We start from the raw sequence: 16,250 nt of genomic DNA on the forward strand, positions 1-16,250 counted from the left end.
CCAGGTCCTGTGGTCCTTGTCCAGCTCCCTCGGCAGCAATACCGAACACTCCCTATCTAGGTAGGGGCACAAGGGCCACCTGAGGTGGAAGGTGGGGACTGTTCTTTTTAGGTGTATTTTTTTTTTATCCCTACTGAGTTTGCTGTTGGGACAAGAGTAAGGGGAGGGCCCGAGGGATCTGAGCCTGGGGAAGGGCAGCCTAGCCAGCACCTCTGCCTTCTCAGGGACAAGAGAAACCCCTTACCCCACCCGTGTCTCCACGCCTCTCTACAGCATCGAAGAATGTGGGACCAGGGCCCCAACTGTCTCTCCTGCGTAGGGAGTTCTGGGCTTCTGGGTATGTGGGAGTTTTATAATTGCTTCAGAACAGCTGGGTTTAAAAAAGAAAATAGAGACACTCGCTTTGGCTCCTAGTTTGTGTGTGGAAACAAAGTGGGCATGAAGGAGTTTCTGGGCGCAGAAGGGAACTCACCCAGCAAGGTGTGAGATGGCCCTGAGAGCAGCAGGGAGGGGTCTGCAATCCCAGAGAGGTGCTGAAGACGGTGGTGGGTGTGCTCCCCAGCATCCATCTATCCAGGCTTCCCCCAAGAGTGGGGCTTTGATATTACTGTTCGTTACAATGAAGGAAGAGGTGGCACTCTCCTCAGGAGATAATCAGATGACCATAAAGGCCACATATGAGAATACCAGTCTGCATGGATATGAAATATTTCTAAAATGGACGTGATTGCTCTGTTCCCCTCTCCTCTACCTCCAGGTGTGGGGAGCCTGGGGAAATACAATTAACCGGTTACGCTGGGATTAAAGTCTCCGAGCATCTTAGGGTCCAGCTCAGAGCACTGGGTGCAGGCATTGTGTGATTGGTGCTACCGGATGGCCAGTGCTTAAGTGGACAGATTTTTAGGGCCTTCGTGAAATGGGGAGGAGGGAAGGGCACCCTGGAATGGGGCAGATGGCAGATGTGGCCTCAGGTAGGGAGGACGGGAGTAGAGAAGACAGATGAAGAGTGTGGGGGGCATGGAGTGGGGGAAACGGGGAGGAGGGATGGGGTCCAGAGCTGGCTGGGTCAGAAGGGGAGGGGCGTCTCAGGATACGTTTAGCACTCGCATGATGTTGGTATAGCCAGACCCAGGTCGCCAGCCTGTCACCACAATCACCAGGTCCCCAACATGGAGGAAGCCACGGAGCTTTCCTGGGGGAAGGGAAGATGACAATCAGCCACTGAGGGACCCAGGTCAGCCCTGTCATGAGAACCAGACACCACCTTCTCCCTCAAGGCCAGCCGGTAGGAACGAGAGGCCTGAGGCTAAACTACAATGCGCGCCTCAGGTAGCACCACAGAGATGAGACCACTGCGGTGTATCAGAATTGCAGGTGTGTCTGTGGGTGGTATGGGGTGTGTTGCTAAGCAGCAAGTCTATCCACCCGTGTTGCTATGCCAATGGGAAGAGGTGGGGAGTGATCATAGCCAGTTTAAAATTAGATTTCCAGTTGCGGGGGACTGGGTCCCCTTTCTCCTGTCACCTCCTGCTTCTTATAGCACACCAGGCTCTACCACCTGATGCAGGCACCAGCGGGGTTGACTTGTTAGGGAAGGCCCCGATCTCTCTCCTTCTGCCTCCTCCCCCAGCATGTCCATGGAGGCCAAAACATCTCTGAGTCTTAGTGAACCTCGCAGAGTAAATCTAGGCCCTTTGGGTGGGTGTGGGAAGTGGGGTTGGGGGCGGCTCACGATACAAATCCAGGGGTGGGTGGGGAGGAAGTCTAGATGACTCACCGCTTTCAATGCCAAATTGAACCCGGCGATCCACATCCTCTGCCCAGACGGCCTCTGGAGGTTCATGGTACAGCAAGGGGAAGACTCCTCGGCATAGGTGGGCCTGGCGGGCAGCCTGGGCAGAGCGGGTGACAGCAATGACCGCTGCCCGAGGTCGGTACCGAGACAGAAGCTGGGCCGAGCTGAAGGAGGCAGAGAAGGTAGGTCAGCCCAGAACAGTGAGAGTGCTAAGTCAGAAACTAGAGTTTGGGTTCTGGTTCCAGGTGTCACCAACAAGCTGTGTGACCCAAGCTGGGTAAGTCCTATTTCTCTGGGTCTTGGTTTTTCTCATCTGTAAAGTGGGTATCAGAATGCCTGCCCTTCTTACCACACAAAGAAGATATGAAATAATAAAGGCTACATCAAATGAAATAGTTCAGGAAAAACCTCTCTGAGAAACAAAACCCTTCTGAGAAGACACCTTTAGAGTATACTAGTAGTACTTAACTTACAAATGTCTCTGAGGAAACAGAGGCTTATATGGTAGAGCCTGGGTGACTTACCCAAGGTGTCATGTCAGAGCAAAGACTTGAACTCAGACCTGGGCCCAGCAGTGTAAGACTGTGGGCTAAACGCGAGACACTTGTTCCCAGCAAGTGTGGTTCAGCGGTTGAGCATCAACCCATGAACCAGGAGGTCACGGTTTGATTCTAGGTCAGGGCACATGCCCGGATTGTAGGCTCGATCCCCAGTAGGGGGCATGCAAGAGGCAGCCAATCAATGATTCTCTCTCATCATTGATGTTTCTATCCCTTTCCCTCCCTCTCTGAATCAATAAAAATATTTTTTAAAAATTATTTAAATGCAAAGGACTTGCTTCTGAGCCCGAGGAGCCCGAAGGGTCTGGAAACCAATGCTCCAGTGAGGCCACCCCCCCTCAGTCCCCTGGAGCTCACTGGCCCCTATCCTGGTGAGCTCCAAGATCCTCTCCCGGCCTCCAGATCTCACAGCTACCCCTCCTCTTGCCCCAGCATGATACTCCTCACCTCTGATGACAAGACAAAACCCACGCCTGTGGCCCCTGGCCCAAAGGCTTGTGTTGGTATCCCCGTGTCCCCCTCACCGGCCGGTTTTGGTCAGCACGATGATGGCAGCAGCACAGCACTTGAAGGAAGCCTCCACAGCACCAACGGCAGTGACTTCAGTGGGGTCACGGGTCAGTGGTGCGGCCCGGCGCAGCTCCTCGAACAGCTGCCGGTGGTACACTGCCGCTTCTGCCTCCCTGGCAATCTGCAGGCACCAGGAGGTCAGGCTGGACAGGGGCACTGGGCCTGGCAGGCATTCGGCTGTCCGGCCCACCTCCTGGCATCACCAGCTCCTACCGCGTGCTGCATCATCACGGCCTCCACCGGGAAGCTGCCCTTGGCCGTTTCCCCCGACAGCATGATGCAGTCTGCGCCGTCCAGCACGGCATTGGCCACGTCGCTCGTCTCTGCCCGCGTTGGCCGGGGCTTACTAATCATGCTCTCCAGCATCTGGGGGACATCTGGATGTCAGAGCTGTAGGAGTCACACTCTGATCAGGGAAGCTACTTCTCTGACATCCACATTCTCAGCGTGCCCTGAAGGCCAGGGTCACCGTCACAGACGGTGGCATCCTGGCAGTTCAGTTTCCTTATCTGAGAAGGGAGGTCACGGTATCTCTTCCTGACTTCATTGTCTGAGGATCAAACACTGGACAGCAAACCGCGCTATAGACCTAAGGTGCAGGCACTCACCCTCAGGCGTCCCCAAACCCAGCGTGCCCAGCCCTCTCCCGGCCCACTCCAGACCTGTGTGGCACAGACAACTGGTTTGCCCGCCAAGTTGCAACGTCCAATCATCATCTTCTGAGCCAGGAAAACCTTCTCAGCTGGGATCTCGATGCCCAGGTCACCCCGCGCCACCATGATGCCATCGCTCACTTCCAGGATTTCATCGAACCTGGGCGGTTGGGGGAGTCAGGGCTGGGGAAGAGCCAGGAGATGCCAGAGGTAGGAGGTGGGAGAGGAGGAGCTACGGGCTGGTGAAGGGCCAGTTAGGGGCAAAGGCCGAGCCTCACTTCTTCACGCCTTCGTGGTTCTCGATTTTGCTAATGATCTTGATGGCCTGTCCTTCGGGCCCCAGAGCAGCCCGCACCGCAGCCACATCGCTGGCTTTCCGCACAAAGGAGGCGAAGACGATGTCTACGCCATGCTCCACCCCGAAGCGCAGGTCCCGGAAGTCTTGCTCGGACAGCCCGGGCAGGTCCACCTGGGTGCCCGGCAAGTTGACGCCCTTGCGGCTGCCCAGGACGCCGCCGTTCTCCACCTCGGTCTCCAGCCCCGCCGGGCCTGTGGGCAGCGAAAGGGCCAGCCTCGGTCAGGGCGAGGCCGGGGCAGCGTCACGGACTAGGGAACAGGGGGCTTAGGATCCACGTCCTATTCTGTCTGTCTGTCTGCCCTCGGCCTGGGCTCCGCACAGAGTAGGCCTCGGGTGGAGAAACCACTGCCCGCCAGCCCAGCCCCAAGCGGGGGAGCCGGGAGTCTGGGTGCGGGGGCTCCTGGGACAGGGGGTAAGGACGCCGCCGGGGGAGGTGGTGGGCGTGCGGGGCGGGGGCGGGGGCCGGAGGGGAGGCGCGCCCAGCTCCGCGCGGCCCGGGCGGGAGGCGCGTCCGCACCGATGCTCTTGACCGTCAGGGAGATGAGCCCGTCGTCGATGTAGATGCGGCCCCCCACCGGCAGGACCCTGACGATGTTGGGGTAGTCCACCCACACGGTGTGCGCGTCCCCCCGCGTCCGGAACGCCGGGTCCACGGTCACCAGCACCTGCGAGCCCTTCACCAGCTCCACCTCCGCCTCGGGGCCCTGGGGGCGGAGCCAGCGTCCTGAGTGCGGCCCCGCCCCGCGCCCGCCCCGGCTCTGCCCGTCGCCCCTCCGCCCGCCCCGCCCGCCCCGCCCGCCTCTCACCCCCTGCAGGATCCCGGTGCGGATCTCTGGGCCTTTGGTGTCCAGAGCGATGGCCACCGGTCGGTAGCTGAGCGGGGAGGCTGCAAAGCTCTCCACCGCCTCCCGGACGTTGGCGATGGACTCAGCGTGGTACTGGGGACAGAACCGAACCGAGTGGGGATTTCAGGGGAAGGTGGCCGCGGCCCGGAGGCATCCTCTAGCCCCGCCGCCTCCCGCGACCCCATCCCGGACCTCGTGGGAGCCGTGGGAGAAGTTGAGTCGCGCAATGTTCATGCCGGCCTTGATCATCTCCTTGAGGCGCTCTACGGAGCGCGATGCCGGCCCTGGAACCAGAGAGCCCGCTCAGGCCACTTTCTCCCCAAACCCGAGAGACCAGCCAGCCCCCCGCCGCCACCCTCAGAGAGGCCGCGTGCCACGGAAGTCTTGTTACCGGACCTTTAGTCCCTGACCAACCCTGCTCATAAGTCAGAAACCCTTTCCCTCTCCAGCCAACAACTTGGGGAGGCATTCCCTGCGGGGAGCGTGCAGGGGAGGGTCCCAGGTCTGAGGCAACCGTGTCTGCAGTGATGTAAGTGCTGCAGTGGGGGTGTAACCCCAGCGGATGAGGGGGACAGTCCGCAAGGGATGGGTGCCAGGTGAGGGCATTTGGGGCTGTAGAGCTGATAGGCCTCATTTTGATTGAGGAGAGTTGAATTCTACCCCATTTCTGCTCTCTCTCTCTCTTTTTAAATATATTTGTATTGATTTCAGAGAGGAAGGGAGAGGGAGAGAGAGAAACATTAATGATGAGAGAGAATCATTGATCGGCTGCCTCCCGCTCGCCCCCCACTTGGGGACCAAGCCTGCAACCCAGGCATGTGCCCTGACCAGGAATCAAACCTGGGACCCTTCAGTCCGCAAGCTGATGCTCTATCCACTGAGCCAAACCAGCCAGGGCCCATTTCTGCTCTCCAACAGGGCAGCTGGCTGTGTAACTGAGAGCCAGTTGGCCAAGCTCTCCCGCCCTACCTACTTGTGCATTAGGTCTCCTGATCACCTGTTCAAAGACTTACTCAGCCCTCCTACAATCCTCTCTGTCATCAGTGTTTTCCTTTTAATTGTCTCATTCTCATCAGCATGTAAACCTGCTGTTATTTCTTTCATCATAAAAAATTATCTTGCCCCTCTCATGTGGCTCAGTGGTTGAGCGTGGACTTATGAACCAGGAGGTCAGGGTTCAATTGCAGGTTAGGCCACATGGGGGGGACTGGCCCCCAGTAGGGGGCGTGCAGGAGGCAGCGGATCAGTGGTTCTTTTCATTCTCTCTCATAATTGTGGGGCATGCAGGAGGTTGGAGCCGGAAACCCACGCAGGCGCCCTGACTGGGAATTGAACCGTAACCTATTGAACCATGGCCTCCTGATTCATAAGTTGATGCTCAACCACTGAGCCATGTCGCTGGGCCTCTCTCATTATTGATGTTTCTATCTCTCCCTCTCATTTCCTCCCTGAAATCAATAAAAATATTGATTTTTATTGGAAAACACTGATGACAGGCCAGGCTACAGTCCTGTTTCTTTGCTCTCCTCTGCAGCAGAACTCGTTGTAAGAGTTATCTGTACTTGCTGCCTCCAGTTCCCAACCCCTATACTTTGTACCACACCAGTCAGTTGTTCGCCCCCATTTCTCCACTGCATCTGTTCTTGTGAAGGTCACCAAGAAGCTCCGTGTTTTTGCTAAATCTAATAGTCAGTTCTCAGTCCTCATCCTAGCTGGCCCAGCGGCAGCACTGGCTACATGTCCTGGATGTACCTTCTTCACTAGGCCTCTGGGACACCACGCTCTCTTGATTCACTCCCACCTCACTCACTGGCTCTCCTCAGCCTCACTCGCTGCTGCTCCCCCTTAACATTAGAGTCCCATTCTCTTCTTTGCCATTTCACCTTCACTCCCTTGGTGGTCTCAACTAGTTTTGCGGCTTTAAATACCATCTCTATGCTGACAATTTATATCTCCAATTCAGACCTCTCTCCCGAACCCAGAGTTGCGTGTATCTGATTGCCTACTCTGGATCACACTTGAATGTCTAATATGCATCTCAAACTCAACTTTCCCCCGACCGAACACCTGATCTCCTCCCCCACACCTCTCGACCAGTCTTTCAGTTGATAACGAATGCATCCTTCTAGTTCCCACACCCAAACAGTTGGAGATATCTTTGACTACTTTTTCATCCTCATCACACCCCACATCCAATCCATTGAGAAATCCTTCAAAATGCATTCAGAATCTGATCACTTTGTTGTTGTTTTTTAATTTAAATCTTTTTCTCTCTCCTCCCTCTCTCTCCCTCTCCCTCTCCCTCTTCTCTCTCTCTCTCTCTCTCTCTCTCTCTCTCTCTCTTTCTCTCTCTCTCTCTCTCTCTCTGTTAATCCTTACCTGAGGATATTTTTTCCATGGACCCTTTTAGAGCGAGTGTGAAGGCAGGGAGGTGGGGAAAACAGAGAGAAACACCCTCGGGAGAGACACATGGATTGGTCTCCTGGAGGAAGGTGCCCTTGACTGGGAATCGAACCCTGGCCCCTTGGGTCCCTGGGCTGACTCTCTAACCACTGAGAAAACTGGCCAGGGCTTATTTTTCAATCACAGTTACATTCAGTAGACTCTGACCACTTCTCACCACCCCTCCATTATCACCACCTGGTTTGACCCAGAAATGCTGCATGAGCCGCCCCCCGCCCCCCCCCCCCCCCGCCGCCTCCCATCTACTTTCAGTCCAGCAGCCAGGGTGGTTCTATTAAAACATAAGTGAGAGCATGTCATTTCCCGCTCAAAATTATGCAGTAGTTTCCCATTTTACTTGAAGAAAACAACTCAAATTCTAAAAATTCTATTAAGCTCTACATGATCTTCCCCTCCACAAAAAAATCCCTTTATTTTGATACTCTTCCCCCTTAATAGTTTCTAGCCGTCCCAGCCTCCTTGACTTGGGATTTGTGCTGACCATTCCCTCTGCCTGGAACTCTTCTTCCTATTCACCTACATTCTCTCATCTCCTTCAAGTGTTTGCTCAGTGTCTAATTTTCAAAATAATGTCTCCTCGGACTTTCTCTTCAGGACTGCAGCCTTCTCACGCCCTGGCATCCCCGGTGCCCCTCACCATGCTCTCCTGTTCTTTTTTCACTTTCTAACATCCTAAGTAATTGGTTGTATTTATCATTTACCGTCTCACCCAGCTAGATTGTCAGCTCCCCAAGGGTAGTGATCTTTGTTTATTTCACTGGTCAACTCCCAAGGCCGCAAACCTTATCTACCAAGTGCTCAACAAATGCTTGCTGAATGAATGACTCTGTCAAACATGGAGAAGTCTCAGAGGAGACAAAAGATGGAGAAGCACCTTAAGAAACCCCAAGAAGCCCCGTGATACCGTGGGGGCTGGAGGGTGCTTACCAATGGTGGCAATGATGCTGGTACTGCGAGCAGCCACGGGCTCCGAGTCGATGTCCAGCAGGCAGAGGTGTTCCAGGAAGGTGTCTGCCATCGCAGCGGACAGCTGCTGCCTCTGGAAGAAGGCGGTGCCCAGCTCCTGGGTCAGCTGGGCCACACTGGCCCGCCGTAGGTACCCTGCTGGCCCTGCGGAGAAGGAGGCTGCCTGGGCACCTGCCTCTCCTCCCCTTCAGCGCAGCACACCCTCCACTCCTTCCCTCGGCTCTCAGTCCCTCTTGTGAGCTGGGCAATACGCACGCATTATCTTACACAGTCACAAGGGTCCTACCAAGCAGGTGTGATTACATGCTCTACAATGATCCCCATGTTACAGATAAGGAAACAGAGGCCGAGAAAGATTAAATAAATTGCCCAGTATCATATAGCTTCTAAGGAACAGAGTTGGGATTCACATCCAGGTCTGACGAACTCCAGGCCCAAGTCCAGCTCTCTGACACTCACAACTCCCGACTTCTTGGACTTCTTACCCTTCAGCCGCTGACTTCCCTCAGCACCCCCCCCCCCAATATCTAATCCACAGTAACCCCTCATTATCCAGGCCCAGTATCACCCAGTTCCCTTTTCTAAGGTCCCTGTTGTCTTCCTTCCAACTGCTGGCTTCTCCATCCCCTCCCCTGAGTTTCCTCAGCCCCTCCCGCTAATCCAGGTCTTGAGGTCCCTGTAGCTTGACTCAGGCCAGCGGTACCCTCCATGCCACTGCACGCCTGCCGGTCTCTGGTGGTCGGCTCCACACCGTCAGGCTGTCAGAGGCAGAAGGCCCGGCTGGGCTGGGGATCACTTCTGCCTACTGGTTAAAGTGTCACCAATGCCTCCCCTGTCACTGGAGGCCCCGTGCACCAGGGGTCAGAGTCCAAGAACCCCGTGGCTCCCATGCTGCAGGCTCCGCTCTGCCTTCCTTCTGGGAGCTGGAGAAGAGGCCCAGACCAGGGTCCATAGCGTAATGCAGGGGACACCCTGGTAGACACTGACCCTCCCCAAACCCCTGCTAGAGAACAGCAGATGTGCATCTTTTGTGCCCCCCCCTACTCCTGATTTCTACCCTCCTCTTCCCCCTCTTTTCACAGGCTTCTGTGGATCCTCTTACCTCCTGGAGCCCCGATCAGGATGGACTTGGCGAAGTCCCTTTGGGACTTAGAGATACATGACCAAAACTGCCGGGGTCCCGTGTCCTCGTTCTCTTGTACTGACATGCTTCCAAAGTGTGGGCTGGGGCTGCGGGACTGTGCAGAGAGAGGGGGAGAGGATAACAAAACTGCTGGTCTTATCGAAGGGAGCCAGAGAGAAGAAAAGGGACACACCCAGTAGGCTGCCCCTGTCCCCACACAGAGCCCCTCCCCCAGACCTACTGGCTCTCTTCCCTTGTCTTCTGGCATTCCCCCTCCCTCATCCATATTTCCTGATATTTCCTGATAAATTGTAATCCATTCACTTGCCATCAACCTGAATAGATATTTTATTTATTTATTTTTTTGCCAGTGATATGGCCCCTGGGAAACAGGGGTTTAGGGTAAGGGCTGGAGCCTGAGGAAGGGGATGGGAAGCATGTGGAAGTGTGGTGGGACTCTCTGGAAGGGCTCTGATAGCATGCTGACCCTGGCTACCATGTGCTCATTGACCACTCTCCACTGTTTATTGAGCACCTACTCTGTGCCAGGGACTGAGGATGCAGTGAGCAAAACAGACAGGGCCTTTGTCTTTCTATGGAATCTACAATATGATGGGAAGACAGACTATAAACAAGCATCAAACAAATAAAGCTATAACCACACACTCTGTAAGTGCTATATGGAATCGATCAGCGTGCTGGGACAAAGACAGTGGGAGGAGGGAGGGGAATGAGCTTGGGATCTGAGGCTTTGCCTACAGAAAACAGAACCCACAAAGATGGACACAAGTTGTAGCTAAGGGACCGTGATAGCCTTCAGGGACTGGGACTCAGGTCTTGTGCTTGGAGGTCGGGAGGGACATGGGATGTTTAAGGTTGGCCTGGCAATTTTGTACTGATTCTAGGACAGTTGGGAGGACAAGAATCCCTGAGACTCAAGTCCTAATTGCCAACAGGAAATAGGGGTTGGTGCCCCAAAGCATCCCTTATCCTATCCAGCCGAGGGACAGAAGCTTTGACTGAAATGGAGTCAAACAGGAGAAGCAGTCTGGCTGACCCTGGGTCCACAGTGACCATGTGACATAATCTGCACTTTGTCACAGGGTCAGGCAGCCCTGCACAGGAGGCGTGTGGTGAGAAAACAGGGAGAAAGACAACAGGCTCCAAACAGACCCAGTGAATTCAGCTTTTCAGATAAGATCTCCACACCCCCCCCATATGTACATCCTGACACATACACATGTGATTGCCCACATGACATCAAACACACATCGACATAGACACAAGCATGGAACAAGCCCCCACCACATGCCCTGCACCATAGCAGACTCTGAGGGTATGAGGTCACCAAGGCCAGGCCCCTGCCCAGACGGGAGAGACAGGAATGCCAGCAGTTACAGTATTACGGATGTCTCCCCTTCCCCCCCTTTCCCCTTACCTCAGCTCCTAACCGCCCCCACCCAGGTCTTAACCATCCTATTGTCCATGTCCATGTCCATATAAGTATATAAGTTCTTTGGTTTCTCTCTCCTCGTCCCCCACCCCCACATCAAGGTATGTCAGTCTGTTCCATGCCTCCCTGCTTCGGGTCTTATTTGGTTGGTCAATTCATTTTGTCCATTAGGTTCCGCAGTAGTTAGGGTTCATAAAGTATGTCCCATGGGTGATGGAGCTGTGTTCAGGACACAAAGGAGCACTAGGAAACACTGTGCCTTGTGGGCGAAGGGGAGATCAGGGTGGCTTCGCAGAGGAGGTGACACCAGAGCCCAGCAAAGTCAAGGAAAGAGCATGCCCAGTGCTGGGACACCTGCACATGCATATATGCACACACACACACACACACACACACACACACGTGCGCACACTGAAACACCCCATTCATGCACACACTCCATCTAACAGTAACACACAGAATCTACACACCACAAGCACACGCTTATACAACACACTCACACAATTACACATGACCCTCCTACACTTTTTCTCACAGAGACATACACATGCATGCACACGCATGCTCCTGCTCTCACACAGGCACACAAAGTCCAGACTACGGCGACTTTATTCTGCAAACCATCCAATACCGGCCCAGCCTCCCTCGGGGAAAGGCCCGCCGGCAGGCCCGCCCGCAAGGGGCGCCCGAGAGCCGAGAGCCGCGGCTGGCAGGAGGGCGAGGCCGGGGCTCCTGGGCAGGAGAGGCAACGAGGCCGAGGCCCGAGGCCCGAGGCCCATGGGACGCGGGTCTGGGTGGAGAGACTGAGCGTCACGTCGTCATCTGCAAACGGAGATAAGACACCTTTGGGACGTGCAGAGGTTGTTCCCTGTGCACATGTGGTGACGCCTCTCCCACCTCAGTAATCAGAACATGGCCTGTGGGGCCCTGCATCTGTATTTCCAAAAGTTCCATAGAATTTGTTCAATGTGGTTACACTTATTCGAATAGACTTTTGCACAATATACACAGTTCAGACGTACGGGTACAGGCCAAGCGTTTCTCCCTTCCCAGCTTCATCCCCCTTCCCAGCCACCTGGTCCCCCTCAGCAAGTTATCAGATTTCTGCAGGAAAGTATTCTCCCAGAAATAGACAATGCAGGAATAAACAATATACATCTTCCTCTTTTTAATGCAAATGGAAGCAAGGAACTATACACTCCGGGCTATGCCTTTTCCCTCACTTAGATCCCAGACTCCTTGCTTGTGAAGAGAGGACTTAATTTTGCTCACAGCTTTTATTATTGTTTTTTAAAATATATTTCATTGATTTTATTTATTTATTTTTTTTTACAGAGAGGAAGAGACAGGGATAGAGAGTTAGAAACATCGATCAGCCTCCTCCTGCACACCTCTTACTGGGGATGTGCCCACAACCAAGGTGTACATGCCCTTGATCGGAATCAAACCTGGGACCTTTCAGTTCGCAGGCCGACGCTCTATCCACAGAGCCAAACCAGTTAGGGCTTGCTCACAGCTTTTATAATGGACTCCCTGAACTCCATCTGTGGAATCCTAACTTGCATGGGGAAACTAGCTGGAGAGGAGCTAGAAGCAGAGGCCAGCCTGGGTCCCGGTCTCTTTTTTTTGTTTTAAAAAAATTGTGGTCACCCTGGCTGGTTTTGTTCAGTGGATAGAGCGTCGGCCTGCGGACTGAAGGGTCCCAGGTTCGATTCTAGTCAAGGGCACATGCCTGGGTTGTAGGCTCCATCCCCATGGGGTAGGGGGGTGGGGCGTGCAGGAGGCAACAGATCCATGATTCTCTCTCATCATTGATGTTTCTATCTCTCTCTCCCTCTCCTTTTCTCTCTGAAATCAACAAAAATATAAAAAACAAATTGTGGTCTAATAGCTCTGGCTGATGTGGCTCAGTGGTTGAGTGTCAACACAGGAACCAAGAGGTACTTGGTTGATTCCCAGTCAGAGCACATGCTGGGGTTGCAAGCTCAATCCCTGGTGGGGGGCATGCAGAAGGCAGCTGATCGATGTGTTCCTCTCTCATTGATGATTCTCTCTATCTTCTTCCTTTCTCTCTCTCTCTAAAAATCAATAAAAGCATATAAAAAAAGAGAATTCCTAAAAAAACAAACAAACCTGTGGTAAAATATAAACAAGATAACATTTACCATTTTAACCATTTTTAGGTGTACAGTTCAGTGGCACCAAGTACATTCACACTGTTGCACAACCATCACCACTATCAATTTCTTTTTTTTTTAAATATATCTTATTGATTTTTTACAGAGAGGAAGGGAGAGGGATAGAGAGCTAGAAACATCTATGAGAGAGAAACATCGACCTGCTGCCTCCTGCACACCCCCCACCGGGGATGTGCCCGCAACCAATGCACATGCCCTTGACCGGAATCGAACCTGGGACCCTTCAGTCCGCAGACCGACACTCTATCCACTGAGCCAAACCGGTTTTGGCACCACTATCAATTTCTAAAACGTTTTCATCAACCCCCATTCTCTACTCTCCACCATCAGCCCCTGGTAACCTCCATCTTACTTCTTGTCTCTATGAATTTGTCTGCTCTAGGTACCTCATATAAGTGGAATCATACAGCATTGTCTCTTTGTGACTGGCTTATTTCACTTAGCACAATGTTTTCAAGGTTCTGTTGTAGCATGTATCAGAATTTCTGTGGAGAGTGCTACAGCGTTCGGATAGGTTCAAGCCTCAGAATGACTTGTGGCAAAGCCACATACAAGTTCCAGCTTGGAGGGCAAAGCCCTCCCAGCACAATTATAGCCAAAAGGCTATGGTTGTAAGCTTGACTTTATAGTCTGACCCTGCAGTCCTCATGTGGACTGCAGGGGTTGAGGGGGTGCAGCAAGTGCTGCCTAAACAAAGCTTGATAGAGAGCAGAGAATGTCAACAACAGGAAAGAAGCAGATTTGAAACTCGAAAGAACATTGTAAACATCTTGCCCTTGTTTTGCTTTGTGTGATTCGACTATAAAATAAAGCTTAGGCTTACAGGATGTGTCACTGTTTCCTCATCCAGGCACAGTGATCCACCTGGTCCCAACTGTATTCTCTTGTCTGTCTTCTTTAATCCATCACCGCCACTCCTCAGGTTCACCCCTGGCCGTGCTGGAAGTGGTTCAATTTCCTTCCTGAATAATATACTATTGTATGTATATATCACACTCTGTTGATCCACTCATCTATTGATGGACACTTGGGCTGTCTCTGCCTTTTGGCCATTGTGGATGATGCTACTGTGAAGGTTGATCTATGATTCCAGGTCTCTGGCTTCTCCTGGAGCGTTTTATGAAGGCGTATTACATTTTGCCCATCTTTTAAATTGCTTGTGGGGCCGAAACCGGTTTGGCTCAGTGGATAGAGCGTCGGCCTGCGTACTCAAGGGTCCCAGGTTCGATTCCGTGCAAGGGTGCGGGCACATCCCCAGTAGGGGGTGTGCAAGAGGCAGCTGATTGATGTTTCTAACTCTCTATCCCTCTCTCTTCCTCTCTGTAAAAAATCAATAAAATATATTTTTTTAAAAAATAAATTGCTTGTGGGGCAAGGCAGAGGGCTCAACTCTGATGAGAGGAGAGGCACGTAGACAGCCAAACACTGAGGGGTTGGGGGAGGAGGAGGTGGAGGGTGAGAATGTGGAGAGCACAGAACTCCATTTATACCCACTAATGTTCCCCATCACACTTGGAGTAAGAGCCAAAGTCCTTACAAGGCCCTGACACTTCTCAATCCTCCTCTTCTTGTCTCTTTAAAGCTACTTGTCCAGTCATACTGACCTCTTCACGGTTTCTCAGACAAGGAGAGGGCAGCTGCATTCCTTGTTCCCTCCCTCTGTGTATATGGAATGCCTTCCCCTAGATGGCCATATACTTTACTTATTACTTCCTTCTAATTTCTTTTCAGGTATTACCTTGTCAGTGAGGCCTTCTCTGACCACTCCATTCAACACTGCAGTCTTCCCACCATGCTTTGCTTTCCTTACTTGCTCAACTTTCATATATTTGACTTGTTAAATGTGTTCTTACTACACCTAGAAAGTCAGTTGTAGGAGGAGAGGGATTTTGTCCATTTTGTCCACTGCTATATTCCTAGTACCTAGTAGGTGCTAATAATTGAATGATGAATGAATGGTTAGGGGCCCAGCTTTCAATGTTATTCAACAAGATCCAGCCCTCTTCAGCCTCTCTCCTGGGCTGCAGACCCTCATATCCAATGGCCCAACTCGCACCCCTGTGGTGGGGTCATGCTCCACTGTTCAGCACCTTCCCCTCTTGTACACCTTCTACTAAGCCAAGTCAACTTCTTTTCAATTCCTTACCCTCACCCCATCCCTGTTTGCCTCCTCAACTCTCTCTCTGCATCTTAGTGAAACTATGAACCTTTCACCACCCACATCTAACATCACTCAACAAAACATGTAGGTTCCTAACATTTTCCAAACCCACCTCCTCTCCATCCTCACTGCCACAGACTGTGGCTTGCCTCTTCTTATCAGTTGCTCAGACTTTTCCTGCCGGGGTCTCCACTGTGGAGGTTCCCCACCTGCAGGGGATCCTCCCACTGCAGCCCAATATGTCTATAAATCATGTCTGATCAGCCTGCTCTGATTGAAGACATTGCTGACTCATCAGGGCATGCTGAGACCTTTACTATCTGAATCCAGATCACTTCTGCAGCCACATCTCCTCTTTCTCCATGCTTCAGCCCACGCCAAAACCCTGACACTTCCAAAACATGACTTGATCTCTCTAAAGTGTGGGGCTTTGCACACATTGTTTCCTGCAGCTGTGTGTTCTTCCCTTTCTTCTCTGCTAAACAAAATTCCTATTTAACCATCTCAGTTTCACCCCCTCTCTGGCATAATTTCTTTTTTTTTTTACTTAAAAACATTTAAAAAATGTTTTCATTTATTTTTTAAATATATTTTTATTGATTTCAGAGAGGAAGAGAAAGGAGAGAGAGAGAAACATCAATGATGAGAGAATCATTGATCTGCTGCCTCCTGCACGCCCCCTACTGGGGACTGACTCCACAACTCAGGCATATGCCCTTGACTGGAATAGAACCCGGGACCCTTCAGGCCACAGGCCAATGCTCTATACACTGAGCCAAACCATCTAGGGCTGGCATCTTAATGTGGGATGTTTTCCACTTGTTTAGGTCTTTAATTTTTTTCAGCAATGTTTTCTAGTTTTCTGTGTACAAGTCTTTCACCTCCTGGTTAAATTTTACTTTTAGGTATTTTATTATTTTAGTTACTATTGTAAATAGTATTGCTTCCTTCATTTCCTTTTTGAGATTGTAGGAACACAACTGATTTTTTCATGTTGTTTTTGTACCCTGCAACTTTGCTGAACTTGTTTACTAGCTTTAGTAGCTTTCTTGAGAAATTTCTATATTCAGAATCATATTGTCTGTGCAATACATATATCTTTACT

At 52.1% G+C, this 16,250-nt stretch overlaps 1 protein-coding gene across 7 annotated transcripts in view; it reads right to left on the minus strand.

Moving 5' to 3' along the window:
- Positions 1 to 8: 8 nt before the first annotated feature.
- The window catches only part of PKLR (pyruvate kinase L/R), a 28,842-nt gene continuing 12,600 nt past the window's right edge, over positions 9 to 16,250 (minus strand). For 2 of the 7 annotated variants that reach the window (XM_079760960.1, XM_079760957.1), the window contains 12 exons: positions 11,418 to 11,608; positions 9,313 to 9,448; positions 8,172 to 8,354; positions 4,974 to 5,065; positions 4,743 to 4,874; positions 4,454 to 4,640; positions 3,857 to 4,127; positions 3,588 to 3,738; positions 3,139 to 3,291; positions 2,880 to 3,046; positions 1,778 to 1,959; positions 9 to 1,192 (listed from right to left, as the gene is read on the minus strand). In XM_079760960.1, the coding sequence (XP_079617086.1) occupies positions 1,086 to 1,192; positions 1,778 to 1,959; positions 2,880 to 3,046; positions 3,139 to 3,291; positions 3,588 to 3,738; positions 3,857 to 4,127; positions 4,454 to 4,640; positions 4,743 to 4,874; positions 4,974 to 5,065; positions 8,172 to 8,354; positions 9,313 to 9,418 (1,731 nt within the window). In that variant the 5' untranslated portion in view covers positions 9,419 to 9,448; positions 11,418 to 11,608 and the 3' untranslated portion in view covers positions 9 to 1,085. Of the gene's footprint in view, positions 1,193 to 1,777; positions 1,960 to 2,879; positions 3,047 to 3,138; positions 3,292 to 3,587; positions 3,739 to 3,856; positions 4,128 to 4,453; positions 4,641 to 4,742; positions 4,875 to 4,973; positions 5,066 to 8,171; positions 8,355 to 8,913; positions 9,013 to 9,312; positions 9,449 to 11,417; positions 11,609 to 13,807; positions 13,924 to 16,250 lie in introns of those variants that run through there. The other 5 variants (XM_079760959.1, XM_079760958.1, XM_079760956.1 and 2 more) reach the window with 4 other exon arrangements.

Source organism: Cnephaeus nilssonii, assembly GCF_951640355.1.
Source record: "Cnephaeus nilssonii genome assembly, chromosome: 21".
Taxonomy (NCBI): Eukaryota; Metazoa; Chordata; class Mammalia; order Chiroptera; family Vespertilionidae; genus Cnephaeus; species Cnephaeus nilssonii.